Source organism: Phodopus roborovskii, unplaced genomic scaffold, assembly GCF_943737965.1.
Source record: "Phodopus roborovskii unplaced genomic scaffold, PHOROB, whole genome shotgun sequence".
Lineage (NCBI taxonomy): Eukaryota > Metazoa > Chordata > Mammalia > Rodentia > Cricetidae > Phodopus > Phodopus roborovskii.
The window spans coordinates 8590774-8618661 of record NW_026126434.1 but is presented as its reverse complement, the minus strand read 5'-3'; the positions used below and the strand labels follow the sequence as shown (position 1 = coordinate 8618661).

The 27888-nt window shown below is 51.3% G+C and overlaps 1 protein-coding gene across 1 annotated transcript; it reads left to right on the top strand.

Annotated features, from left to right (window-relative positions):
• Slc29a3 (solute carrier family 29 member 3) lies at positions 1-27872 on the top strand. The gene is made up of 6 exons (XM_051186758.1): positions 1-53; positions 1510-1808; positions 16662-16744; positions 22453-22679; positions 25456-25618; positions 26638-27872. Coding segments are annotated over exons 1-6 (1428 nt in total). The 5' UTR covers positions 1-52; the 3' UTR covers positions 27293-27872.
• Positions 27873-27888: the final 16 nt, after the last annotated feature.

Sequence of the window (27888 nt, the reverse complement as noted above, 5' to 3'; positions counted from 1 at the left end):
CCAGTTGCAGTGGCCCGGGCCGGGACCTGGTGGAGGTAGCAGCGAGAGCGACAGTAAGTGCGGGACAGTGCCCCCATGTTTGTCTGGGTCTCCTCCTCCCGAGGCTGAACCTGGCCTTCCCGCCTCACTTTTTGGTCTTGCGTGTGGGGCTGGTCAGCCTGAAGGATCCAGGAGGCTTTGAGGGGCCAGATTGGGTGCCACTGTGGAGCGAGCTTGTCCCATCCTGCTGTCTGCCCCGCTCTCCGTCCCCAGCCTGTTTTCCAGGAATCATGGAGACACACAGGCACCTTTCCAGCTCTGACAGGCTCTTACCCCAGGACTTCAGGCATGGGCAGGAGCAGCCTGGCCCGGGGAAGCTCTTGGCCTCCCCTCCTTTGTTTGTCTTTCTCTGTCCATTCAAAGCCACAGCTACCTTTTATAAAGAGTAATAAGGCTTTGCTCGGTTGCTGCGCCGCCGGTGACCCGGTTAGAGAGGATCCCTGGCAACTTGAGATGCTTGGTCAAGGCTGAATGGTCCTTGATGAATACACACTGCACCTGAGAAGGGGCTCTGGCCCTGTGTGGGTCTGGGTCACATGCACTGGGCCCTTCACCTACCCTCCTAGCCGGAACTTCTGGGAACGGCTCCTTGCCAGTGTTCTGATGGCCTCAGGCTGTATTATTTTATGCCGCCGTGACCTGGACAAGTGGCTGAATCTTTTTGAGCCTCAGACATTTTATCTGTGGATAATACCTAACACCTGACTGTCATAGCTCATGTGTTGGGTGTGACTGTGGCATTCTGAAGTACTGAAGTTGTTTCTTTGTGAGGTAGGGTCTCACTTAGTCCAGGTTAGCTCTTGAACCCTCTATGGAGGAGAGGCTGACCTTCAATCCTGATCTTCCTGCCCCCATCTCCAGAGTCCTACTGAGTTATTTGGGGGGGGGGGAGGTATGTGCCCAATTTGATGATTGATTGAACACATTGCTCAAATTCAAAAGGCACAAAAAGTAAAAATTAAGAGTGAAGCTTCCTCGCCACAGTCTCCCTCCAAAGATACCCACTGTTGGGAAATCCCTGTGTATCTTCCAAGGGTTGAGCACATGTGCAAAAGTGTGATTTTGTATGTGTGTGTGTGTGTCCCTGCTCACACATTTTGTATAAAGTGGAAGAGCTAGGGGCTCATCTTTGCCCATCAAGGGTTCTGACTCCTATGTGAATGCCTTTAACCCAGGCTTGACCTTCTGCCCTGCTTGCCTCATCTGTATCTGCAAGGATGTTCACACCACTTGTCCCATACTTATGCATTGCCTGTGTTGTCCTTGCATAGCTGAGATGACCTCTGAGGTCACTACAATTCTGATAGCCTGTCCTTCTAGTCTGATCCTAAAACCTGAAGCTCTCCAGTCAGACTTCAAGGACAGCAGGGTAGACCCAACATGGGCTAGAGATGTCTTCTAGAATAAGTCAGTCCCCCACCCTTGATGCCTGCTTACCTGCCCTATCTGTGTCTCTCCCTACTCCCACAGTGGCTGGTGACTCTGAGGACAATATATACCAGAGCTCAAATGCTACCTACAGAGCTTTGAGCAACTCTCACAAAGATGACCAGGAGGCTCTGCTGGGGAAACTACTTGACTACCCATCCCCCGGCCTGCAGAGGCCCGAGGACCGTTTCAATGGTGCCTACATCATCTTCTTCAGCCTGGGAATTGGGGGCCTACTGCCCTGGAACTTTTTTGTCACTGCCAAGGAGTACTGGGCATTTAAACTCCGGAACTGCTCCAGCCCGGCCTCAGGGAAGGACCCTGAGGACACAGACATCCTGGTAAGGGCTGTTTCCCTTACAAGGGGAGCAGATAATCTGAAGCTGGCTCTTTAGGGGTATGGGAGGGAGGGCCTTTACATGCTGAGAATATGGGTGTTGATGCGGATGCTGTGTGGGCACAGTAGAAAGAAGCCACTGGGCCCTAGGCCCTGCATTGTGTGGTACCCAGGCCTGGTCTCTACCTCTTGAGGCTGAAGGGATAGAGATGGGCAGATCCAATCCATACTTCAGTCCCACAGTGAAGGAGATTATCTGTGAGCATCACTTGGGGCTCCAGTTCACACATGCCTGAATGAATGACTGGCAGCCACTTCCAGAACTACCCATGACCCATAGCTTAGAGATTCTGGCTGATGTAGCTGAGGTTCAGAAGGGACGCATGGCACTGGCTGCTGCATACTTCTCACCTCACCCCCATGGTTCTGATGCATGGAAGGGGACCATCTCTGCATGCCTGTGGATTCATAAGTGGCTCCAGGGTCTGGAGCAGGGGCTGTCACTCCACATGTACACCCAAAGAGCCCCTAGGGACAGATGATGGTGGGACCAGGAGCAGCTTGAGAACTTGTTGGTGACAGGCCTATTCCACCCAGATCCTGGAGTCAGGGCCTACATATTCACACAGGTGGCTGATGGGAAAGTAAACTTTAGAAGGCTTCCCCAGGATGTGCCCTCTCTTGGCTCTGGATCCTGCACACTGTGTGTTTCTTATGTATATACTGGTCACACTGTCCTCCTAGGGCAGCTGTGGCAACAAGGCCCATTATCACACATCACAGAATAAGGTCTGGCACCACCATCCCAGGTATTGTGTAAACAGCATCTTGCATCATTTGGGCCTGGCCTCATTCTTTTATGAACTAGTGACACAAGCTGTCCAACTTTCTGCAGGCCTCGGTGACTAAAATAACCCACTGGAAGTTCTTAGAACCTCTCTGCTTGTCTGTCCATCTGTCAGTCTCCCCAGGGTAGGGCTAGGCTGTGTGTGCACCTGTCCCCCCTCCTCCATCCATCCTCAGGCCTGCTTGCCAGAGAAGGGCCATGGTGCGCCCAATCCTTCCCAGCTGCAGGCACTTAGCATTCCAGGTCCTGCTATGATGCTTTATTGCTGCACTCAAGCACTGGCAGGTGCAGGCATAATACCTGCCTGCTGCCCGAAGCTCCTGGCTTTTGGCATCAGAGATGAGAGACCTGTCACCCCTCGATTCATGGGCCAGACTGGGGGAGCAAGTGTGCTGGGGCCTTTCTGCATTTGACAGGGCTGTTTTTCTTTGCCTCCTCATTTATGCCACCCGTTGCCATCGTCTCCCTCCTGCTCTGTCCCCGTCTTGCTGAAAGCCTTAGTCTGTCCTATGTCCTTAGGGCCATTGAGAATAGGGAAGACAGCTCATTCCCTTTCAGCCTTTCCTCCAGTGTGTTTGTTGTTAAGGTGGAGGAATTTGGCCTAATAAGAATGTTGACAGCCCTCCCATAGTGTCACCTTCAGAGCCATCTCCCATCCCAGGGCTCATTTCCTTTTGCCTACAGCAGGTCTGAAGATAGTTTAGAAAGCTTTCTGCCTTCCCTGCCCTCTCCTCTTTGTTCTCTAGAATAAGAACATCGGATAAAGCCACCGGGGTGGGGATGGGAGAGTTGGAGGTAGCTAGACCAAAACCATCAGCGCAAAAATAGACTAATTGATGTGAAAGAGGTAGCTCATGGGTGCTGCGAGGGCTCGGCTTTCCTAGACCCGCCAGACAAGCAGGGGAGACACAGACTTTCTCTTCTATCCCTGGAAGATCTGAGTAACCTCTTTTGAGACAGAAAGCCAGAAGCTCTGACAGGTTAAGCAGCCTGCCCAAGGTTAGACAGCAAGGCAGGGCTGGACAGAATTGCAATGGAGAATTTGGGAACATAGATGATCACAAAACTGAACACGCTCAGAGTGGTGTGTAGGAGGCTGTTGCAGGGTTGTGGCCAGACTGTCTTCTGACTCATGAAACCCAGGGACCTGAGCTCTGCCCTTGAGCTCCACCCCCTGTCCCCCCACCCTGAGTCCCAGGCTATCAGGGTCCTGTGTGTGTGTGTGTGTGTGTGTGTGTGTGTGTGTGTGTGTATTGGCAGTGGTTCTTCCTTCTGGGAGGACTCCTCAGCTGCTCTCAGCCCCTGCTGCAAGCTGGATGGGCTCTCCAAGAACAGCAAAACCAGCCCTCTCTGTCACAGATGGGAGAGCAAGAACCCAAGTCCGTGGGTGTCCAGTGGGAATCCCCAGGCTCTCTGTAGGCCACAGGTTCACATTTGCATTCTTAGAACACCAATGATTCCCCATCAGGGCGTTTACCATGAAACCCAGGGGCTGAGCCATGCTTTGGTGACCATGGCTCAGTTTTTCTATACAGCAAGGGATGCAGGAGCCATTTAACCAGGAGGGTTGCCTTCCCACTGCACTGTCAACCCTCAGGAAGTACACTGGTAAGCATCAGGCAAATGCCTGGCAGGTGGTAATATGTCACAGTGATGTACGTTGGTTATCGAATGGTTTAGGAGTAAAGTTATATCCAGGCCTAAGGGAGGGCTTTGTGCTGTAGGGAAACAGATCTGGGGTCACTGTGGCCCACCTTTCAGATGGACTGGCATAGATGTTAAATAAGATTTCTCCCTAGGGAAGGCCAAGTTTACCTGGCTCAGCAGATGGGGGAACCTAGTGAGTCCCATTCCAGTATTTACAGCCTGTCCTAATCGCCTAGCCACAGGGTAGCACGATATGGGAGCTGCCCATATAAATAAGGGCAGGCACCTGACTCCAGAGGGGAAGGGTTAAAAGGAACCAGGATGAACTGTCTTCTAAAAGAGGAACTGGAGGATGGGTTATCTGAGGGCTTATTGGAGGTCTGCTGACCATACCAAGTCCCTGCTATGTGGCTTGCACTCACCCTTGCTGTGACTTACCATTCATCACCCACATGCTATTCTGGTGAATTAGTGTTTTGTCCCCAATTCCCAGGTGGGGTTTGAGAATCCCAGGTTTGAGGACACCATCCCAAGGCCATTTGCTAGCAAGTGTCAGAACTGAGATTTACATGAAGCCGACAGAGTCCCTGCAATAACCATGTCCCGACTTGTCACTATCCTACCACAGTGGAGTCACCAGGGAGCTGCTACAAACTACCCACCCACCCAGTTCTGACTCACTTGGGCACACATGCCCAGCTTTGTAGACAAGGTTTACCCACACAAGATCAAAGTCAAATGGTGCTTGCTGGGGTGAAAGGCGACCGTCATTAAGTGGGCTGTGGTTAAGGCACCAGAGGCTCTAGGAAGCCATCTCAAAGGACTTCCTCTACTGCCAAACCTGCCAGTGGGAAGCCTGTTTCCTGCTGGGAGAATTAGAGCAACCCTACACAGAAGTCAGATCCAGGTTTGGGGGTGGGGACTGATAGGATCCTTACAGAACAAGGGGGCTGGAGGCTGGCCCGGCAAGCTTGGCAAATACAAGTGCATTGAGCATGGTTGATTCTTGGGTGTGTCTCTAAGCCACATGTGCATTGGCCAGGAGTGGCCGTGGGGCTCTTCGATATGAGTGAGACTGGGGATCCTAGTGAGTATGGCTAGGAAGAGGGCTGTATAGTCATCTTCCTGTCTCCAGGATCTAAGGACAGGAGCATTGGGGCCTGTGGAGTCTCAAGATAGGAGATGTCTGAGGGGGATGCAAAGCAAGGCGATAGGCAGCTTGAAAAGGAAAGGCATGTGCCCCACCTCACCCCCTACACTCACTGTGAACCTCTGTGAGGCCTGAACTGGCCCAGGAACCTCTGCAGGCTTTGTGAAGAAGTGGAAGAATTCTCTGTACCTGGGAGAAGGCCAGGCCAGTACTGCCTCCTGGGGCCATAGGGCAGCTGGGAGAGCCATATATACACAGTGCTCTGAAACCGCAAGGGAAGGAGGCCTGACTGGAGCTCAGCCACAGCAGCACTCTTTTACTGAGCTTTTGGCTAGGGGCACCAAGTTAACCATTAGCTCTGTGATGTGTAGTGGGCATCCTGTGCCAAGCAGAGTCTTTGTAGGCATAATCTTCTGGTCCATGCTGCAGGGTACATCACCTCCGCTGAACAGAGGCAAGGACTTCTCACTCAGTAACACATATGTGACAACTAGGACTAAGCCCACTGTCCTGTGTGCCACCCTCGTTAACTCCTGGGCCCTCTGTGTCTGCATTTCTAAGTGTTTCCCTTATTTTTCACCCTAATATCTGCTGCACCAGGCAAAGCCAGTGTCTGAAACAAAGCTCAACTTCCAGGAAGTGGTGTCTACATGTAAACATACAACTCCTTCAGCCTGGCTGGCTGGTGTAGGTCTGTATGCAATCCCAGTTACTCAGAAGGCAAAGAGAGAGCTGGGAATGAACTGAGTGCTTGAGTATTTGCCTAGTGTATGAGAGGTCCTAGGTCCAATCTCCAGTAAAATGTGAATTGAGCAGTTGAGTAAATAAAGCCCCTCTCTGCATACAAGTGAGGAGTAGTGTATTAACAGGCAACAATGTAAGCCAGGCAGGATGGGAATAGTCTTCCCTTGGATTTGATCCTGGGCCCATGTCCTTGGAGACTTTAGGGACTGGAGATGGTACTGAGACAGCCTGCTGGGGTGTTTACTAAATTAACAGGAGCAGGACCTTGTTGCTGGGGTGGATGAACACTGGCTGCTCTTGCAGAAGACCCAAATTCAGTTCCCAGCACCTACATGATGGTTACATCCATCTGTAACTCCAGTTCCAGGGGATCCAGCACCTTCTTCTGGCCTCTAGGCATGCATGTGGTTCTCCCCCCACACACACACACACTTTTATTCTTTTTAATGAGAAGAAGAGGGCAGCCAGAGGAGAGGACCAGTGGTGCAGCTCACCTATGGTACAAAAGGCAGGTAGCAAAAAGGAAAATAGAATAAGGTAGAACTCCAGCCTGGACCCATCCCATTGCCCCCTAGTCTGTCACGGGCTGCAGCCTGTAATGTAAGATGCCTCCTGTCATTGTGAGGCGTGAGAACATGTGTCCTCTGCTCACAGAGGAGAGTAGAAGTTGAAGGAATGTGCCAGTGGCTGCTTAGATGAATAGGGCCACAGTCCACATCAGTGTTGGGGTACCTAGTGTGTACTCAGCTCCCAGCCCTATCCTCCAGACTGGCCTCTCAACGTGCAAGACTGTCTGTCCTCAGTATAGGGACACTGGTGTCCTAGAGATAGGCAGATTTTAGTGTGACATGAATTTCTTTCCAAATGGAAAAACTAGTCTGTTTGGTCATGAACTTTTTAAAAGTCCAGTCCCAAATAGTGGTGATACCCTGCCCCCCAACCCCTGCACACACACCAAAGTGAACTAAGGCACCTGCCTGGGAGGGATACCAGCGGTTGAGTAGGCTACAAGGAACTCTAGCCATCTGCCACAGAGTGTGGATAGGTGGCCATCAGGCACAAGGGGCCTCTCCCTCCCAGTTACCCATCATTTGGCCCATGTAGATGGCCACTGTAAGCCATTTGTAGAACCAAGAACCAAAGATGAGTCATTTTTTAGGTTCCTTGTCTACCCGCCAGCATGCGGTTCCCAGTGTCTAACACCTGCAGTGGCAACCCCCCATGTCCGCTCTTCCTCTGCACTTAAAGCACTGTCTGGCCACCTTTGCAGCTCACATTCCCTTTTTATTTCTTTCCATGTATATCCTTAGCATCCAGGGACAATCTCTCCAGCATTCTGGAAGATAGCCTGAGTGTCTGTCGGTGTCTTTTAATAGTGGTTGATCACTGTGAATAGGCTGAGAGCCAAGCTGACTAGAGGCCTCGTACAAGCCAAAGTTTCTTAAGGGAAGGGCATGGCTGAGAAAGTTCTGTAGGGACAGTGGAGGGCCTGGGTTCCCACTAGATTGTCACTGGTATGTGTATGTGTGTGTATGTGTGTGTGTGTGTGTGTGTGTGAGAGAGAGAGAGAGAGAGAGAGAGAGAGAGAGAGAGAGAGAGAAAGAACCACATGTGTGCACACCTGAATAAGGTCACAACCTTTGTTGCTTTGGTGTCTCATGAATCTTCAGAGATGTTTGTTGCCACAATGAAACCGGCATGCATGTGGGAGGAAACACCTGGCAAGGCCAGGAGAGAGGCCCCTCCCAGGCGTGGCCCTTATCCCTAACTGATGCTTGGGCCCCACCTAGGGGCTATAGAAGATGCCCAGTGCAGGCATGGCTAGATGGGTGCTAGGGAGTTTTCTAAGGCTACCTTTCTGTGTCCCCATGGCTTAAGAGAAAGAGACAGGCAGACTTGGACTCTCACAGTGACTGTCACTGGCCTGTGTTTCTCAGGATCCTTTTTTCTCTGGCCCTTCCTTCTCTGGGCCCCAGGGCCACTGTTTGGGCTGCTGATTCCAGTGTAGAAGAAAGAGAAAGAGGAACAGCAAAGATGCTGGCTTGTCCTCCCTGGTCTCGGGAAGGCTTGGCAGGGTTGGGTGCAGATTGGCATTTTACCCCTCAGCCTGAGGCAAGGGGACCCTGGTTTGGGAGAGCTGGACTCGATTCTGTGTTTACCCCTTCTTGGTGACTAGGGGCTTCATGGCCATCTGTAAGAGCAAAGAGAAGAGGGCTGGAGAGATGACCCAATGAATAAAGTGCCTACCATGGAAGCCTGAGGACCTGAGTTCAGGTCCCCAGCACCCACATAAAAAACCAGGCATGAGCAGTATGAGTGTTTAATTCCATCAAGGGCCAGGGGTTAGGGGTGGGTTGTAGAGATATGAGAATCCCAGGGCTTTGGCCAGCCAGTCTAGTCAAAGCAATGAGTTCCTGGTTTAGTGGGAAACCCTGTCTCAAAAAATAAGATGGTGAACAGGATACCTGGTGTTGACCTCTGACTTCCACATTCACAAGTACACACATATGTGCACAAACCTGTAAGAACACATGTCATTCATGTATGTATATAACATAAAATGAGATAGAACTAGGTGTCCTATGAGAGCCGGAGGTCAAACACTTCAGGTTGCCTGAGCCCCAGGATGCCCAGGAAAGCTGCCATCTCAGGCAGGAACGACAGGAGGGACCATATCCTCATGCTTACAGAAAGGTGAGGGCCACACTTGGCCCTAGGACTGCTCCTAACTCACCTGTGTTGGTGGTACAGGCCTGGGCACAGATCAGATGGTATAGGGCTGAGAGGTACATGTGGATGCCAACAGATGAGGTAGGTGTTTCTCACTAACTCAACAGTCTGTCAAACTGGGAGGCGGGAGCCAAGGCTTCTGGAAAGAGCATTCCTGACATCTTGCAGCTTCTGGGGGCCTAGGACCCTCAGCATCCCTGGGTCTGCCACCCCACCCTCTCTTTTCATGTGTATGCCATACCTTGGGTGTGCTGTGGGGTTCACCTTCCTTCACTCTAGCCAGATCCAAGACTTCCTTTCCAAATCAAGACTCACCCCAGGGTCAGAGGAGGGCTCTTGGACACACCGTGGAAGGTGTAGCACATGATATACCAGAAGTATGAAGAGGGAGACCTGGCTTGGGGCTGCAGGTTGTGGGGACCCTGGGACCCTGTGCAGGAACAGTCTGTCTCCCAAGGCAGCCAAGGAGGAAGGCAGACTGGGTGGGCGGAGTTAACTAAGGCTTTCTAGGAGTCCTGAGAGAAGGGAAGGAAGGACCTGGTGGGGGGAGGGGCGATAAGATCAAAGTGCTTTTTTACTTTTTCAATTTTTAATATTGTTTTTTAATTCTTGACCCACAGAAGGAAGAGCCAGCCAGCCTGGAGGAGAAAGTGCAGTTGAGTCAGGCAGTCTTGGCGCAATGATTCAGTCAGCATGGGTTAATGGGAGGAGAGACAGGTTGTCACACTTAAGGAGTGCTCCCTTAAGATGGGAGAGGAAGAGGGAGTGCTCTTGACTCTGAGCACATAGGGAAAGTGGGGACACCTTCTAGAAGTCCTCAGGAGCTCTGCTGAGGGCTGGGGAGACCTTGTTCTTTGGAGAACAATGTTTGTTCTCAATGCACCTTGGCCTAGAGCTGGCCCAAGGGGTTAAAGGACCCGGGGCTGAGGGAACCATCTGATGGATGTTCCCCATCCTTAGGGACCTGTGGTGGCTCAGGCCGATTGGCAGAGGTATTTTGAAGCTCCCCTATCTGATTCCAACTTCAGCTTTACTCTCCCCTTGGGACCCCTACTCCCCTCTCCCTACTAGTCAGCCTCTGGGGACCTGGGTTCCTAACCGGTTTTTGGAGATGGCACAGCCTCTAAATCTTTACCATATCCCAGACCCATGTCTCCTACCATGGGACATCAGGAGCACAGGAAGCCACTGCCTTCCCTCCGTTTTCCTCTTAGCTTGTTCTGACTGGAGTGGACTATACCAGGATGAGGCTACATCCTTAACATCCCAGGCCACGGAATCATAAAGCCAAAGGCATGGGCCTGCATGGCCAATCGTTCTTGGCTGCAGCCTGCTCACTGCTGCTAATTTCATGGCCCTGTGATCCAGGTAATGCTCTGATGCCCTGAGCTACTACCCCCAGGCTAGAATCACTTTTCGTACCCTGCAGGAGACCAGCCACCTCCTCCACTGCATATTGGAGGTGGGGGCCACACAGAACTGTTCAGTGGCAGCAGCTTCAGACTCAGAGGCTACTGTGGCTCGTGACGAAAGTACTCCGCTTATATCAAAGGGTCCAAATGGCATTCCGAGGAGAGAAAGCTTACCCAAGGCCTGCCAGAGATAAACAGGCTCATTTCAGGGCCTCCCTGCCCAGAAAACCTCTTTACCTGGACCCCAAGCCCAGAATCAGATTCTTCCAGAAGAGCTGCTTAGCACGGGGCCTCTCAGCGAGGTGGCTGGAGGAAGTTCTCTGCTGGAAAATGGCCTCACATCTGGCTGGCTGGCTCGGCCAGGCTTTTAAATTTCATCTGAAGAATGGTTCTCTGATTCCTAGGGTTCACACCAGAGCTCAGCAGATGAAAATGGCTTTCCTTATTGCACCACAAGTGAAGCACGTACCCCCTGCCCTGGCCAGGAGTGGCCAGTTCACACCCACAGGCCCTCGAGAGGCTGCTGGTACCAGGCACCCTCAGCTAGGCTCTGTCCATAGTCTGTGTCTATTTTCACACCTACCTGGGACTACTGGCCAGGGGCATGGGGGGGCCTGACAGCATTGAGAAGAAGCTTGGAAACCTGCCCACTGCTGCTCACCATGCTATCTTTGTATTATCATTGTTTTATAGTGCTGGGCATGGAGCTCAGGGCCTCACATAGGCCAGGAATCACTCTGCTCCTGAACCACACCCCAGCCGGTACCATCTATCCTCTTTAAAGTGATCTTTACCCATTCATCCCCTGTGGCCAATAGAAACAGGCTTTTCCTTTTAATACTGCTTAGAGCTATTGGCCTGTGGGTAAAGGGGTGGGGGGTGGGGGGTAGAGACAGTTGCACACCCTCTTATTCCCGGTCACCCCACAGACAGAGAGGAGAGGTATCAAACAAACCCCAACATTTGTTGCCTTGGTCAAAAGAGTAAAAAAAAAAAAATTGTGGCTTGCACTGGTAGACCCCAAGAGCCACTCGGGAAGGCTTGTCTCAGCCACTGAGTTGTCCCCCCCACCTGTCCTATGTGGAAGGTCCTGCCACCAGCATCAGGTATGCATCTCTAAAATTTACCCCCCCCCCCCCCCCCCGTGGTTAAGTGTGAAGATAAGTGAACAGCTTTGGTTGTCAGCCTCATCTTCCGCCTTGAGTCCCTGCCTCTTTGTGGTTCATCTCTGAATATGGCAGGCTAGCTGGCCTATGAGAATTCTGTCTCCCATCTCCCCACCTGAGCCTTAGGATTGCAGACATGTGCTCCTGACCCAGCTTTGCCTGCATTCTGGTTGTTGATTTTTTTTTTTTTTTTTTTTTTGTCAGCTCCACATAAGCTAGATTTATCCAAGAAAGGGAGTCTCAATTGAGAATATGCCTCCATCGGGTTGCATGTAAGCCAGCCTGTGCTGTGGGGACATTTTTCTTAGTGATTGGTGTGGGAGGACACAGCTCATTGGGTCAGTGTCACCCCTGGGTAGTGGTCCTGGATGGTGAGGAGTAAACCAGTAAGCTGTGTTCTTCTATGGCCTGTCAGTTCCTACCCTGATGTCCCTCAGTGACCGAGTGTGACCTGAGCATTGGAAGATGATGTAAACCCTTTCATCCCCCAAGTTGCAATAGTAACCCTAACTAAGAGATGGGGATTTAGCCACTGAGCATCTCTTTCATTCCAGCCTTGGGCTTCTTAGTTGTAAAATGGGGCCTGTTCCAGGCCTGCCTTGCACTGACAGACTGTAGTAAAAACAAAGGGCTGTGTGGGAGCTGTGCTGTTGAAATGTTCTGAGTGGCATTCCTCTGCCTACTCTAGTCACCACGGGTGCTAAGGTTGGTGTCACTGCCTCCATAGACTCCTAGGGAACCTTTCTGAGCCCAAGTCTATGGGGTACAGACAACCTGGAGAAAGGATGGTGGGCATGGGTCAGATCGCCTCCTAGCCTCTTCAGAGCTGCTCTCACTTCACGATGGTGTTGGGCACTCAGGGTGGGACTGATGCCCCCTCTGGCGTTAGCACCCAGAGAGCATGGCTGTCTGGAATCCTGAAAGTGTGTCCCGCTGAGGGCAGCAAGGCCAAAGGGAGAAATATCACCCTCTCTCCACCTCACCCTCCTGCCCTGTCTGTGGACACATTCCTCCAGTCTGCCCAGCTGCCACCCAGACAGGTTCTCTCCTTCTGTGCCCACCATACTGTGTCTCTTGTGCCACAGCAGTGTGCTTCTCAAGACCCCCAGAGGCAGTCAGGCACGGAGGCACGACTGTTCCTGTGCAAACACACTGCTGTCCTGCACATGGTGGGTGGGTTACCAGCCAAGGAATGAGTTCAAAGACAAGGTGCTGTTAGATGAATGGTGGCTGCCCAGACATGATCGAGGGCCTAGGGTGGCCTGCTAGGTTCAGATCTTATGCCTAGGACCCAGCCTGCTAAGATGGAAAAACCACTTGTAAAAGTACCTGCCCTTCTGCTTTGTCTCTATCTTCTACCTGCTCTCCCATGAGGTTCACCTGGCCTTGCAGTCTTCAGGAGGCGCCAGTATAAATGGCAGCAATATCACACAGCTCCACAAGGCTTGGGCAAATCTTAGCCTCCATCACATAGCCAAATTTTTGCTGGGATTCTGCTAGGGGCAAGGAAGCCAGACAGGCACAGAGAACAAACACAGACTTCAGAACCCTGGAGCTGGCCACAGCTGAGCAGCAAACATAGCTACCACCCAGGTCCATGGACTGTTTCCCCAGAAGTGATGGAAACTATATCACATTTCAGAGCCACATTTTAGGGTGGGAATTATAACCCTTTTTATTTCCTGCCTCTTATTGGTCAGAACTAACTCTGGGGCATTGATTCAGCCTCCTACCCCCAACACCCTTCTGGGAGAGTTACTTGGCTCTTTGCACAGCCAAAGGGTCCAACCTGGATAGTAGACAGTTCATGGACCTGGTGAGCCTGAGTGACACATATATCAAGTGTCATTTATGGAGAACTGCACTTCCACAGAAAGATGACAAGGTAAGGCTGGAGGGACTGGTGTTCCCCTGAGGGCAAGTGTACCAGGGGTCCATGTATGGCTAGGCTGGGGCTTTGTGAGGCTATGAGCTAGGTATCTTTTGTGGCTGGGTCTCTCTGAGGAGGCTCAGCCATTGGAGGGTCAGTTCCAAGCTCACTTGAGTTTGTGACAAAACCTAGTACCTAAGTGGCTGCACACCAGACAGCTTCTATTCTTGGGGTAGCCAGCCTCAGCAACTTGGGGTCACCTGCAGATCCTTGATGTATGGGGCTCCCCAGAAGGCCACCTGCCTCCTCAAAGTCAGCTGAGGCAATGGAGAGCTTAGCAAGACATCATCTCGTCCTGATACACTCAGTCATGCATGCCTGTCTCATTTACTTCTCTGGGTCAGAAGTCCATGCTTGATCACCGGATCACACCAGGCTGTGAATGCCCCAGGTGGAGGTTATGGAGCCATCTTAAGTGTCTGCCACCAGGCTGGGCCTATAATCCCAGCTATTTAGGAGGCTGAGACAGGGTCAAAAGTTTAAGGCTTGCTTGGACTGTAGAGTTCAAAGACAGCATGAGCAACTTGGTGAGACTCTGTCTCAAAATAAAGAGGGCTAGGGCTGTAGTTTAGTGTAGAGTGCTTGCCTAACAGAGCCAGAAACATCTTGGAGAGACCAGAGTGGACATGACCAGGCTGAGCTGGGCCTTGTGGAGAGACGGGGTGGGGGCAGGAGAGAGAGGGAACCAGGTGCAGCTGCCAGGAGGGCAAGGATACAAAAGGGCCATAACCAAAACGTCTGGATTATATAGGAGGAGCCTCTGGGGGAAGGGCAGTCCAGCCCCTGGCTGGACAGTTCCTGGTAGGGGGTGGTGTATGACAGTCTTGCCCAGTAACAGGTGGGGACTGAGGGATGCTGGGAGAACCTGGAGGTCAGGTCCACTTTGATATGTTAATAGGTGCCTCAGCTGTGTCCCAGATTTGAAACTTAATGCAGGTGTCCCGATGTTGAAGCTTTCCAACCTTAAAAGGCACAGCCTTTAGCTGGGCTACCAGCTATTTGGCTACCCAGAAAATCCCCATCTGTAAAATACTCATGGATGCTGAGCATTGGAAAAAGTGAAACAAGTTCTCCATCTCATGTGGCCTCACTTCTGGGTCTGGCCAAAGGATGGAGGGGACCTGCCAAGGGTAGGGTTCCCCACTTCCCTGCTAACCCTCACTTGGTCTTTGTCCCTCGCTCTCTCCTTTGCCTCTTCTGCCTTCCTGGCCTCACGTGGGCTCAGCCAGTGTGTCAGGAGGTAATTGACTGACTGCCCAGCCCAGGGAAGGCTCTGCTGAGCCCATCAGGGCAGGGACAATGAAGGGGCACCTCAGAGGCAGAAGGCTATTTCTAAGGCTCACGGCTGATGAGCTACGATTATCATTTTAATTTCAAGGCTGTCACCTTATAGTCAGGGTGCCGCTTCCAAAGAGCACAAAGCCCTCCACTGCCTTCAAATCAAAGGGACCTCAGACTGTTGGTGCTGCAGACCAGGAGGTACCCAGGATATTTGTACCTTTCATCTTTGTTCTGTGCAGTCAAACCCTCCTCCAAGGCCTGGCCACAGCCCCACAGCCCCTGCGACCCCCCCCCCCCACACCTATGCAGTTTCCACTTTCTCCAAGGTAGGGCCCACCTACTATCTGGAATTCCTTGAAACTCACCTTGCTTCTAGTTTGCCAAACAGCAGCAACTGTTAAAACTTAGCAGGAAATTCTCACAGCTCTCTGGGTTTGGAGCTGTGAAAAAGCCTTCACACTCCTCCTGTTACTCCCAGTGGGATGCACTGCGCTCCTGTGGACAGGATGAGGATTTTGCACATGCTGTTCTTTGTGCTTGGCTCCTGCGATGTTTCCTCAGTTGTGTGTCGCATTTCTAAAGCATTCCAGAGCAGAATACTTGATGCTTCTTTCTGTTTGCTTAGAGTTAAATGGTGTAATCTATTTAAATCCCTCCTGCTTGTTACACTGAGAATGCTTAATGTACGTAAACCCTTCCTGCAGCTCAAAGCTCATCTGGAGTTCAGGACCAAACAAGATAGTCAGCCCTTGACTGGCTTTCCTCCTTCCCTTCCTCCCTTTCCCCCTTCTTTTCCTTCCCCTCTCCCTCCTTCCCTCCCTTCTTCTTGCCTCTTTGCCCCCTTCTTCCCTCTCTCCCTTCCTCTCCTTCTCTTCTTTCCTTTCACCCCCCAACCCCAGTAGTGCTGAGTGTGAAAGACAGGGCTACCTCATTGAGGGCCACCGAGTCTCCCTTCCCCACAGCTTTCTGTGGTTGCTTTTAAAAGATGGGTATGCTCAGAGATAATACCCACATAATCAAGTCTTTCTTAATGAGTGGGCAGCTTTTGGGGCTTTGAGAGCTGCATCCAATTTGTACTAGGCTAGTCCCAGCTTGCTGTGGCTGGGTAAGTCCCTGATTCTGCTCTAGGTGAACAGTCTCCACCTCCCCGAGGATTGTCCTTTCTCCTGGCTAAGCCCGGTGTTGGTATTTAGGTATTTGTACTGGCCATCTCCTGGAGTTCTAACTGGGCTCCCTTGGGTGCAGCCACTAAGAGCACTACTGTGTGTATCCACTATGTTCCCTTTTAAAAGGGCCTGCTCGCCTCCCACCCTTCTCTCTCACTTCCTCTCTCTGTTTTTTTCTCTTTCTCTGCCTCTCTCCCACTGCTCCTGTCCCTGGAGGCCGGTCTCCCTGCTCCCCTTTCTCCTTTTTACTATCCCTTCCCCTAATTTAAAAAAAAAAAAAAAAAAATACCTCTGCTTGTTGAACTCTATCGTATCGCATGGTGTCTTTCTCTCCTGAACTGCTTTAAAAAAAAAAAAAAAAAAAAAAAAATACTGCAACACCCAGAGGTACTTACCCTTCTGGTTTCTGCAGTAGTCTTGGGAGAGCTGAATTTCCTGGATCTGGGGTTGTCTGAATTGTCTGAGAGGCCGGTTACTGCTTTCTGTCAAAGGGCCAACAAGGTAATAGGGTGAGGCTTTCCTTTCTAGCTATGTTTAGAGCCTCACTCATCCAGTCTGTGGATGGGGCAAGTGGAACACTGAAAGTATGGGCCTGCTAGGAGATGAAGACAGTGCCCAAGCCTTCCCTGTGACCTAAGCACTTACCACAACTAAGGTAGCACAGCTGTCACTAACTGCTGTTGCTTGAACGACCAAGCAGGCTTCCCTCATGCCCTCAGTACCCCCCACCCCCCACCTCCCACCCCCCCAGTGACAAGCAGCCTTCTCCCTTGTGTGTTTCTAGAACTACTTTGAGAGCTACCTGGCAGTTGCCTCCACTGTGCCCTCCCTGCTATGCCTCATGGCCAACTTCCTACTTGTCAACAGGTAGGTCACCCTCTTCCCTTCCCCCGACCTCCCCCCTGCCTCCTCCATTCCCCCTCTATTCTGCAGCAGGACTTTTCATCTTAAATGGTGGTCCCCCAAATTGGAGCCAGGTAGTTTACAGATTGGAGCAGGGGCTCCAGTCATGGGGTCAGCGCTCATTTACAGCTACTTACAGTGACTCCTAGGTGAGGTCCATCTCCCTTTGAGAGACCCACAGGCCCTTGCAGCCTTCCACATGTTCTGAGAGCAGCCAGATGCTAAGAGCTCCCACTGAACTGTCCTGCCTGTAGGAAATAGTCACTTTACCACTCTGTAACATGTTACCATCTGATTTGCCCCTTCCTCTCGGTGCATCTTCTGGGTACACTATGGAGGAAGGAATTGTTTGAGAGAAAGGTAAGTTGGTATGGCCCATAGCCTCTTCCTGTCCAGGCTTGTTTTTCTTGACAATGACAACAGTGCTAATACCTTATTTGCATCTTCCTGAAGCTGCCTCTAATCAATAGTCATAGCCTCACTGTAGTCCAAAATTCTGGGCTTCCCTTGAGCATTTCTTATAGAAACCTCAGATCCCTGGTGACAAATTTATTCAGCTCTGGTCTCTCAGTTCTTGGATCTCTTGCTGAAAAGCATTCTAGGACAGATCTGGCCTCAGCAAGGGTGCTGGGATTGATTAGTAATGCCTGCTCTGGGCACAGGAGAAAAAAGCAGAATGCACCCTATGTGCATCTAAGCCTGTGTATAGAGCAGTCTTCCAAAATGATCATGGTATAGGGCACAGTTTCATAGTAGATCCCAAAGTGTAGTTAGTGGCTTGCAACAGTAATAGTAATTAGTGTCTTTTACTGTCTGGGGTTCTGAAGGCCGCCAGGCTGCACTGGAACGTGCTGATGCAGTCAAATAGAAGAAGTACTGGAGACACTTATCCTTTCACACCTCCCTGTCTGTCTCTCCTCATTGGCTTGCTCACATGGTGTCAAAGACTTCCCATTGTGGCTGAAGAGCAAATGTTCTGTGAAAGCCAGGGACAAGCCACATAGTGTCATTTTTTTGTCACACTCAACTGGTTAAGGTTGTTACAAAGCCTCTTCCATTTCAAGGAGACAGAGACCTGGTTTACCCATGGTGGGTGTGTCAAAGAAACTGTATCCCTCTAAAACAGTGGTTCTCAACCTTACCAATGCTGGAAGCCTTTTTAATATAGCTTCTTGTGTTGTGCGACTCCCCACCATAAAATTATTTTTATTGCTACTTCATAACTGTAATTTTGCTACTGGCCAGTGTCTATCTCCTGCTCTCCTGACTAAGCTGACTTGGCTGTTCCCTCAGCACTGCCAGCCACTGAAGACAGAGTAGAGTTCTCGACAGTGCCCAGAGAGAGGAGAGGAAGGGTATCAGAAGAAGGCAAGAAAGACAAGAGTGCCGGGTGGTGGTGGTGCATGCCTTTAATAATGCGGGTGGGTCTCTGAGTTCAAGGCCAGCCTGGTCTACAGAAACAGTCAGGGATGTTACACAGAGAAAACCTGTCTTGCAAAAGGAAGGGAGGGAGGGAGGGAGGGAGGAGCACTTGCAATGGCCCACCCCACCCACCCTCTGTCCTTCAGGTCTTGTGACTTTTCTATTTACTTCCTCTGTGGCCCTGGACATTTATCCAGATGGGACAGCTAGATCACTTACCCGTGGGTGAGAATCCCTACCCCCTTTAGATCCAAGCCACTGCCTAAGAAGGGGTAATGTACATAACCATCACCCCTGCATGTGCAGTGACTTAGGTCAGAGCAACAACAGACGTGCCGTGGTGGCACCACATTGCTGATGCTCTCCTTGGTGATCATGGGATCAGATGCTGGTCCAGTTCTGTGTGGTGTCAGCAGAAGCAGTGAAGAAAAGTCCTCTTGGGATCCTGGCTTCCAGTCACAATAGCCAGTCAGTCAGTCAGTGGCCCTGCTCTAAGGAAAACAGTCCACTCAGATGACCACCTCAGGACGCTTGGTCACTGAGGCTAGAGCAGGGATCTATTTCCAGAAGGATCTTACCCTGTCTACACTTGAATCCTGGGCTACTGTGAGTGCTTAGTTCCTAGAGTTGTCGCTCCCTGGGCCAGGCCTCTGGCTGCTAGGCAGGAGGAGGGTGTGGTTGGGGGTAGGGGGCTGGGAAAGTGGTTCCACAGGTTTCCTAGCCTAGGCTGCAGTCAATGTTTGAGGGCCATGGGGAAACAGCTCTCCAGGATTGTTACCAGCTGCCAAGGACAGTTTAGGGCGAAACTGTTTTTTTATTTAATGTGGGAGATTAAAATGTCTCCTTCCTTCCCTCCTGGAGCACCCTGGCTCCTCTGACTGGCTCATCCATAATCGCCAAGTGTTTTATTATGTTAAATCTGCAGCTTTATAAATACAGATGAACTAGATTTACATTTTGGAAGAAATCAGTCCCCTGGGGTTCTGAGCTCTCACTGGCGAGGGAGTGAAGTGGGGATGAGGATGGGCCACTGCCCTCCTCCAGCATCGAGGGGTGGTGTGGCTTTGTACCTGGAGTAGAACACCAGGCAAGCCTGCCTACATGACCCTAGAATCCCAGAACTCTCCATCCCAGGCCACCCTCCCTTCAGTAGGTAAGGCAGTCTGTCCCCACAGCGTCTGTGAGGCTGGCCTCCAACTTGATGACCTCCAGCTTCAGAGCGGTAAGAATTGCCCCCATCCCATGAGGCTTCCAAGCACCTGGGGGCTCTCTCTGCAGGAAGGTGCTTAGGCAGGACTGAGAGCAGGTGGGAAGGGAAGCTATGCAACTGAGGAACAGCCACAAACAGTCCAGTGGGTGCCTTTGGTGTTTGCTCCTCTTGGAGGGCCTGAGTAAGAAGCCAGGAATCACAAATTCCTGTCAAAGCCCCAGGCACCCCACAGGGCCTCATCACCACACTGTCAGGGAAGTGGCTAGAAGCCTAGGGAGGTGTGCTGCTGGGGAAGGCTTTGCGCTACACCTCCTCCCTCTGCAGCCAGCCTCTGTCTTCAGCAGTCCTCACTAGCTGCCCCAGGGAACAGGATAAATCTGGCATTTGTCCCAAGGTGTCACCAAGTGGATTTCTTTAGTAGGACCTTCATATCACTTAGGCCAGCCTCGTTTTGGAGATGAGAAGAAAAGGAACAGAGATCAATGCTTGTCTGAGGTCTCACAGCAAATCCATGACAAACCAGGCAGTGTGCTAGGTCCTATCTTGTGGGTGCGTAAGTGACTCCTTATGCATGAAGGTAGGGCTCTGTGGGACAGGTAAGTATGTAGGGTCACTTTGAGCATCCCACGTGAGGCTTGGCTGTGAACCTCCAGGGTATTGGGTTTTGTTTATCATAATAGCTCTTGTGGGTGCCAGGGGTCCAGCCACTCCACCTGGCCCTCCCTCTAGTCCTACCTTGTCTGAAGCCCCACAGGGCTAGGAAGAGGCACCCTAGCGTGGGGTCCTAGTGGTTATTAAGGTTAGAAGCTTCCCAAAAGAAGACCCCGGAACAAGGAAAAGTTTGAGCGTATTGTAAATTTGGGGGTGAATGTGGAGAGAGCAAGAAAGTAGTCAGAAGAGAAGGCCTTGTCACCAGTCCCACAGAGAGCCACTAGAGCCCTCCTAGAATCTAAGGGCACCCCTGCCCCCCTCAGAGGGAGCTAGGATGGGGATCCACCATTGGCTGTAGGCTGCTGTTAGAACATCATTAGTCTGTCATGTCCAGCTTAACCGTGGGCCATAATGTCCTGAAAGTAGTACCTCTAGAGTTTCAAGACATGTTGGTTTCCTGCCTGGAGCCCTGATGTCTGTGTGTTAGTGAGTTCACACAGTAACAAATGGCATGCAGGAAGTAGTCATTTGTTCTCTAACTGAAAATTAAAGTCAGATTTGCCCTCAGGCAGAGCTGGGTCCAGGCAGTCTTCCTCTTCCTGTGGTCCTGGGACTTTGTGCAGCTTTATGGGCCATGCACTCCCTATGTAGTTCTTCCCTACATGGCTGGGAAGGTGGCAATCAGCAGCTGACACACTCATGCAGTTACTTACTGCATTGGTCCCTGGTACCATCCAGTGAAGACTGACTGAGCTGTGTGGGCCATGCAACCCTCTGACTTGTAGAAGCCAGGATCACCAATGGCTGCTTTTTGAAACTGAACTGGTGTGAGTGGCATAGCCCACCACCTCCATCATGCTGGTATGAAGAAACATGTTCTCCCAGAGAAGAGGTGCTGGCAGATAAGCCTGCAGACCCATCCTGTACCCCCTCTGAAGATTAAGGCTTGGCTCATAAGGTAGATGGGACACTCATACGCAGGCCGAGGTTCTACCTGTGCCCAGATCATCTCAGCCAGGCTCAGCCTGTGTCTTCCAAGGACAAGTGCTCTCTTCCTTGAGGCTCCTCAGCTGTGCCCTGAGATGCCACCTGCCCTCCTGCCAGAGTATCTAGTACTGGGGTGCACTGAATCCTGCTAATCCGTTGTGTGCATGTGTCATCTCCCAGGGTCTGTGTGTAAGACACGGGGTGACAGAAGAGCCTGGGCTGGGGCTAAGATCCCATCCCAGTGTCCAGGGACTCTGTCCTTCCCCTTCTAAAGAGGCGGGGCAGCCCCATTCTCCCTCCAGTCCTGAACCCCCTCTCAGGATCCAGGAGTGGCATCAGCTCCTTGTAACAACACTTTCTTCTCTCCATGCAAATCACTTCACACCTATCTGTGTACACAGATCTGTCTTTTTCTACCTTATAAATTGGACTTTGTTGTTTTAATCCAGAAAACATCTTTGTTTGTAATCTGGCTTTCCTCTCAGCCCCCACTTTCTCACTGGCTAGTGGGAAATGGAACTGAACATCTAATCAGACTTAGAGCTTATTCTAATCTGATGGTTTGAACGGCTTTGGGATAGTGTTCTCTCTATTATGGTGGAGATGTGCACAACCATCTCTGATGCTCCCCATCCCTGCCCCCCCCCCCCCGGCCTGTTGGCTGCAGAGGTAGCTGGAGTGCTTGGCTTGGGTACAGGAATGCATGGGGTCCTGGCTCTGGACTAAGAGGGTGTGGTCCCAGCAGCTGCCATCTGAGCTAAGAGCATCTAGGAGAACCATTATGAGAGCTGGGATCACAGCTGAGTGACCTTTCTGAGCTGAGTTTCCTTACCTGTGAACAGGGAGGGGATTGGCTATGCCTCTCACTGGAGAGCATTAGACTCTCACAGAGCTGGGATTGGAGGTGAGCATGGCAGAACATGGAAAAGAAAATTGGGCACAAACCAAGTTCTGTGACATCAATGATGGTGGTCCTCTTCCCTTGCCCACTACCAAATTTGGAGAAGGGGGCAGGATGGACTGTGCAGTTTAAACACTAGATGGGTCTAACAGGAGGGCAGTGATGAAGGAGGAGAAGTGGAGTCCTGGCCTTGAGCCTCACAGGTTAGTGACAAGTGGCAGGGTCTGCTAACCTTGCGCTGGGCTGCATAAAGCTCTCTGGGTCCTCCCCCTCCCCCCATGGATGGGGGGAGATGGAAATGGAAGCTAGGCCCCCAAGTCTCCTTAGCTGTCACAGGACTAGTGAGCAGAAAGACAGAGTCCAAGGCCAAGCATCACAGTGTTGAAGTGAACAGTCCCCATGTTGAGCTCACCCCCTTCTGTCTTGTGGCTCACCAGCTGATCCATGTAGAGGCCTGAGGAGAGTCCAACCACCTCCCATCGCTTCTGGCCCTCTCCCCAGGGTCCAGGTGCATGTCCGTGTTCTGGCCTCACTGTCCGTCTCCCTGGCCGTCTTTGTGGTTATGATTGTCCTGGTGAAGGTGGACACTTCCTCCTGGACCCGAGGGTTCTTCAGTGTCACCATCGTGTGCATGGCCATCGTCAGCAGCTCCTCCACCATCTTCAACAGCAGCGTGTATGGCCTGACAGGCTCCTTCCCCATGAGGAATGCCCAGGCACTGATATCAGGTGAGAGCCCACCATGAGAGGGAACCACAGTTGGTCTTTCCAGGAAAGGAGGTGTGTCCTGGGTCTACTTTGTTTTCTTAGTGTCACCAAGCAAACCATCCCAGACTTGATAGCTGAGAGTTGTTCATTCTGCTCAGTCTGCAGCTTGGACAGCGGATTGAGAAGACAGTTGGCTCTCCACTGCCACACCCAGTGTCCACGGGGGTGACTCTATTAAAGGTGTAGGGCTTGGTGGCATCTCTTGTGGCCCTAGCTATGTTTGCCTGGGCGATCTTGTTGCACAGATCCAGGTTGTACACAGTGTGAACATCGGAGAAGACTCGGACAGCACTTCATTTTGATGTAACCATGTAAGCCATATGGGGACCAACTTCCACAGCCCTTGGTCCACCTAGACTCCAGATGGGTCTCTGTAGCTCCTGGGAAGGTGTAGAAGTCTCACCAGCAGAAGAGCGGGTAGATGGGACATAGGACCACAACCATGATGGAAGCCCTGTATTTTAAAGCATCAATCTTAAAACTAGCCTTCCCTTCTTCCCTCCCACCTTCCTTCCCTCCCACCTTCCTTCCTTCCTACTTGTCTCTTCTCTGTCTTTCCTTTCTAGTTTTATGGAGGCTCTGCCCTCTGCCAGGGGCAGACAGATGAACCAGACTGTGTCCTATCAGAGCCAATAGCTCAGTGACTAAGCTCTGTGTTACCCCAGACTGTGGCTTGCTTGGACCCTTACTTGGGGCATCTCTCTAGCTGAAGTCTGCTGAGCCAGTCACTGGGACTTTCACTGTTTTATCCCTCACCTAGATGGCCACAAGGTAAACAGAGCTGGGTCAGTTAGCATCTGCTTTATATGAAGACCACTGTCCCCTAAAGCAAGCCTGGAGGCTGCTCTTCTCTCTGTCCCAATGTGTCCCTGGTGATCAGAAGACTGCTTTAAACACTTCCCTACCTGAGAAGAATTGCACAATGCACAAGACTGTGTCTGTTAGTTAATATGCCAAGTAGGATGTGGCAGGGATGACAAGTACTTTGACAAGCGCATACCCCCTCCCCACTCTATACCAGTGCCAGACATCACTAATAGATCCTTATCTTTCCTTCTGAGCCTCTAATTCCCTCTCAAGCCAGCACTTGAGGCAATTACTCTCTGTGGATCAGAGTGTAGATATGAGCTCCGTCTGTTTGCCATTTTTGATATAGGATTAGGCTTCGCTTCTATCCCAGGAAACCCTTGGGCCTAAAATAAAATAAAAATGAACTTGTCATTGAGTTTTCTGAGTATAGTCAACACGCTCCTGGCATTGCTTCAAGAAAGGCAGGTCTGGGCTGAGCAGAATGGCCATCAAACACTAATCCCTCTGTCACCACTGGCCTCAAAAAGAGGCTCTTATCCCCTCATCTCCTCCGTCCTGTTGGAGCTTTTCAACACAACTTCAGGCCTGCTGGATAGCATCAAGGGCAAGTGGTTCCTCTTATTCACCTGTAGAGCTCAGAGAAGGGCCTCTCCTGGGATTTTTTTTTTTTTTTTTTTTTTGAGTCTATTTTTGGAATGGTGGGGGATGCCAGGTATAGTGGGTGACACACACCTATAAGTCTCAGTATGTCACAGACTGGAACAGGAAGAATGCGTCAGACCAGGCTGGTCCACATGGTGAGACTCTGTCTTAAATAATAAAAGGGTAGGTGAAATTAGGACTTAGATGTCAGTACTGGAGGAGGGTGACGTGTGGGGCCCTCACTGGCACCAGGCCAGCACCCTGGACTAGCTGAGGTGCCTCAGTCTCCCAACAACCCCAGCCCCTTTGCTTTTTTGTCCAGAGGAGCCCATCTGTGAATTCTGTGCATGTTGGCATCTGAGGAACAATTCATTTGTTTTGTGCTGGTTTTTTTTTTTTTTTTCAAAGCCCTCATTTGCATGTATTTCCATAACTGATGAGATAGTGGGAGTCATGAAGGATGAGCTCCCTGAGGCCCGGTTTGTGGCTGCTGATAATATTGTAGATTCAAGTTGGAAGGGAGAGGGGATCAGTCAGTGGGGCTGTTAAGATCTCTTCCCCTGGCAGCCACGGAGCGGCTCTCTGAGCTAACCCCACTTCTTCCAGAGCGCCCAGGTGGGGATTACAGCTTCTCAGAAGTGGGTGCCCCCCTGGCAAAGGGTTTACCCCATTGCTGCTGCTTTGATGTGGGAAAGATGGGAATAGCCAAACAGTAAATTGGGAATCTGAAGATTTATTTGGCATTTGGCTCCTGTCCGACTCAGACCCTGTTCAACATGTAATAATCCTTTTAATCCTTATACCATCCCTAAGGGGTGGGCACTCATAACACTCCCACTTACAGATGAGCAAGCTGAGGCACAGGAAGGTCAAGAGGCTTCTTGGAGCACACAGCCCAAAGTGGTCAAATGGATTGGGTTCTGATCGCAGCCTGAGTCTCCTTGATCACTAGCTTGTGTGTTTTGCCTGGCCTCAAGTCCTGGCTTCCAGCCCCTCCTGGGCTGGTAGAGCCTATCTGGAGGAAGTTGGAAGAGTTGTCCTTTGGAACCAAGCATATTTCCTGCAGTATGGGAGTGGCAGTGAGATAGACAGAAACACTTGCCCACTCAGGCTGCAGGGATGCTCTCTTCTACCTCCAACCTCCCATCCTCCCAGCTTCAGATGCCAAGGTGTTTTCAGTGTGTGTATGTGGGAGTGGTGGGGGCAGGGTAGGGGTTGGCTTCTGAGGCCATGTGCCTTCCTGAGCCCAGTACGATGTCCTTGTGGTGTGTCTTACTTTATACAGGAGGAGCCATGGGAGGGACAGTCAGCGCTGTGGCCTCACTGGTGGACCTGGCAGCATCCAGTGACGTGCGGGACAGCGCCCTGGCCTTCTTTCTCACTGCAGCAGTCTTCCTTGGGCTCTGTGTGGGGTTCTACCTACTGCTGTCCCGGCTGGAGTATGCCAGGTGAGGTCCCTCTGCCCTGCCCTCTGCATCTGGTCATCTGATTGGATCATAGGTCTCTGTCCTATTGGTTGTCTATTCCCCAGGACTATGAGTTTTAAAAGGGCCATAGCATATAGGAATTTCATTCCAGGTCTCCAGTTTCTTGGTGAATTGGTCTTGGGTGGGAAATACTGGCTCTGATCACACCTCTGAACTAGTAGGGCCTGCAAGCTTGGGGTTTGTGGGAGACTGCACAGTAGAGGTTAGATTGGGCAGGAAAAATAAGGAGTAATGGTGTATGTATGTGTATCTATGTATAAAATTTCTCAGGGTTTTGTATGTGTGGGGGTGATGGTTCTGTTTATTTTCTGAGTTAGGGTTTTACTCTGTGGCCCAAGCTACCCTGGAATGCACCATGTAGCCTAGGCTGGCTTCAACCACTGTGTAGCTAAGAATGACTTTGAACTTCTGACTCTTCTGCCTAAGTGCCAGGATTACATATGAGCTACCATGTCTGGTTTACATGGTGCTGTGGATCAAATCCAGGGCCTGACAGATGCTAAGCAAGCATCCTACTAACTGAGCCACACCCCTACAACCTCCTACCCCCTTCACCACACTATTTCAATTGTTTGGTTTTGAGACAGGGTCCCAAACTCACTGCAATCCTTCCACCTCAGCCTCCCAAGTGCCAGGGTTTCAGGCATGAGCCTTCCAGGCCAGGTCTTCCACTCACCGTGTAGTGATCCTGGCTGGTTTCCTGTCCCTGGTCATGTAGTGGTCACCACCTCTGATCCAGAGACTGGGATCCAGTCTGGCAGGCTGGCCAGGAATAATACAGGGCATGTCTAACAACTTGTCCCTCCCATATCATGTGAGATCCTGGCCAAGAGGCTCCCAGGACTCAGGCTTTGCCTGCTGGGTCTCTGAGTACCTACAGTGGTTGTATAGACTCTGAGGTCTCCCCTTCAGTGTCCCCGAAGTTACTGAATGGTTCAGTTCCATAGTGACCCACTGACGATGTCACTGTCCCTCTGCAGGTACTACATGAGGCCAGTTGCCCCAGTCCACACGTTCTCTGGTGAAGACAACTCATCACAGGACATTCCCAGCACCACCTCAGTGGCCCCTGGGTCCAGAGTGGTACACACACCACCCCTCGGACCCATCCTGAGGAAGACAGCTGGCCTTGGGTTCTGTACCGTTTTCATCTACTTTATCACTGCCCTCATCTTCCCGGCCATCTCCACCAACATCCAGTCCATGTACAAGGGCACCGGCTCCCCATGGACCTCCAAGTTTTTCGTGCCCCTCACTGTCTTCCTCCTTTTCAACTTTGCTGACCTCTGCGGCCGACAGGTCACAGCCTGGATCCAGGTGCCAGGGCCTAGGAGCAAAGTGCTCCCCACTCTGGCACTGTTGCGTGTCTGCCTTGTGCCACTCTTCCTGCTCTGTAACTACCAGCCTCGATCACACCTGAATGTGGTGCTCTTCCAGTCCGACATCTACCCAGTGCTCTTCACCTGCCTGTTGGGGCTCAGTAATGGCTACCTGAGCACACTGGTGCTCATCTATGGGCCCAAGATTGTGCCCCGGGAGCTGGCTGAGGCCACAGGCGTAGTGATGTCTTTCTACATGTCTGTGGGTCTGATGCTGGGTTCAGCCTGCGCAGCTCTGCTTGTACACTTTATCTAGGAGAGGCAGCGAGGACGTAGGTACTGTGTGAGGCTTGGGCCCTTGGAAGAGGCCCAGAGCCACCCGAGGTCTCAGATGGTGTTAAACAAGGGACCAGTTTGGTGCAGAGCAGAGCCCACTCAGGCTGCTTTTCTCCAGGGGTGCTTTTGAGCCACACATCCTTGCACCACAGGATGACATTCCAGACACAGCCCAGCATGGTGGCTTATACCTGTAATCCCAGCATTCACGAGGCTGAGCTGGAGGACTGCTGTGAGTTCAAGGCCAGTCTGGTTACATAGTGAAACCCTATCTTAAAACATAAGCAAAACAAAAAACTCAAGACATTCCAAACACTTTGAGAGAACACTCCACAGCCATTTGAAGGACACAGTTGTTGTAGCTAGGGTATAGTGCTTGTTTAGTATTCACGAAGCCTGACTCGGATCACCAACACTGCATAAACTGGACATGTTAGTGAAAGCCTGTAATCCTAGCACCTGAGAGGTGGAAGCAGGAGGACCAGAAGTTCAGGGTCATCCTCAGCTACATAGGGAATTTGAGGCCAACCTGGGCTACATGAGACACTGTCTCAAAAAAAAAAAAAAAAAAAAAAA